Raw genomic sequence first — 528 nt, forward strand, 5'->3', positions numbered from 1 at the left:
CCCAGCGGTGCGCCGTCCGGCTCCGCGAGTACCGGCTGGGCGCGCCGGTGCGGGAGTACTGCGGGGAGCTCCTGCGCCTCTACGGGGACCGCAGGAAATTCCTCCTCCTGGGTGAGTCCGGGCTCCCAGCGCAGCCACCCCGTGTCACCCTCGGAATGTGCAGGTGCTCCGAGGGGTGTTGGGGGCTTGGATGCTTGTGGGGGGATGCCCACCCCGGAGGGTCACCCCGAGGTGCCAATGCCCATGGCAGGAATGAGGCCCTTCATCCCCGACCAAGACATCGGGTACTTCGAGACGTTCCTGGAGAGCATCGGGATCCGGGAGGGCGGGATCCTCACCGACAGCTTCGGCCGCATCAAGCGCAGCATGAGCAACACGTCGGCCTCGGCCGTGCGCAGCTACGACAGCTGCTCCCTGCGCTCCGAGGCCGAGTCCTTCAACCGCATCATCACCGACATCACCCACGACATCGAGGCGCTGGCGCGGGATGAGGAGGAGGAGGACCAGGAAGAGGACAACTACCTGTGA

The 528-nt window shown here is 67.0% G+C and overlaps 1 protein-coding gene across 1 annotated transcript in view; it reads left to right on the forward strand.

The window, feature by feature from the left end:
- Positions 1-528, forward strand: part of LOC104385533 (cerebral cavernous malformations 2 protein-like) — a 3336-nt gene extending 2808 nt beyond the window's left edge. The window contains exons 6-7 of the mRNA XM_009994001.1: positions 6-111; positions 251-528. Of these exons, the coding sequence (XP_009992303.1) occupies positions 6-111; positions 251-528 (384 nt within the window). The remainder of the gene's footprint in view (positions 1-5; positions 112-250) is intronic.

The sequence above is a fragment of the Chaetura pelagica genome, unplaced genomic scaffold, assembly GCF_000747805.2.
Source record: "Chaetura pelagica isolate M959 unplaced genomic scaffold, ChaPel_1.0 scaffold493, whole genome shotgun sequence".
NCBI lineage: Eukaryota > Metazoa > Chordata > Aves > Apodiformes > Apodidae > Chaetura > Chaetura pelagica.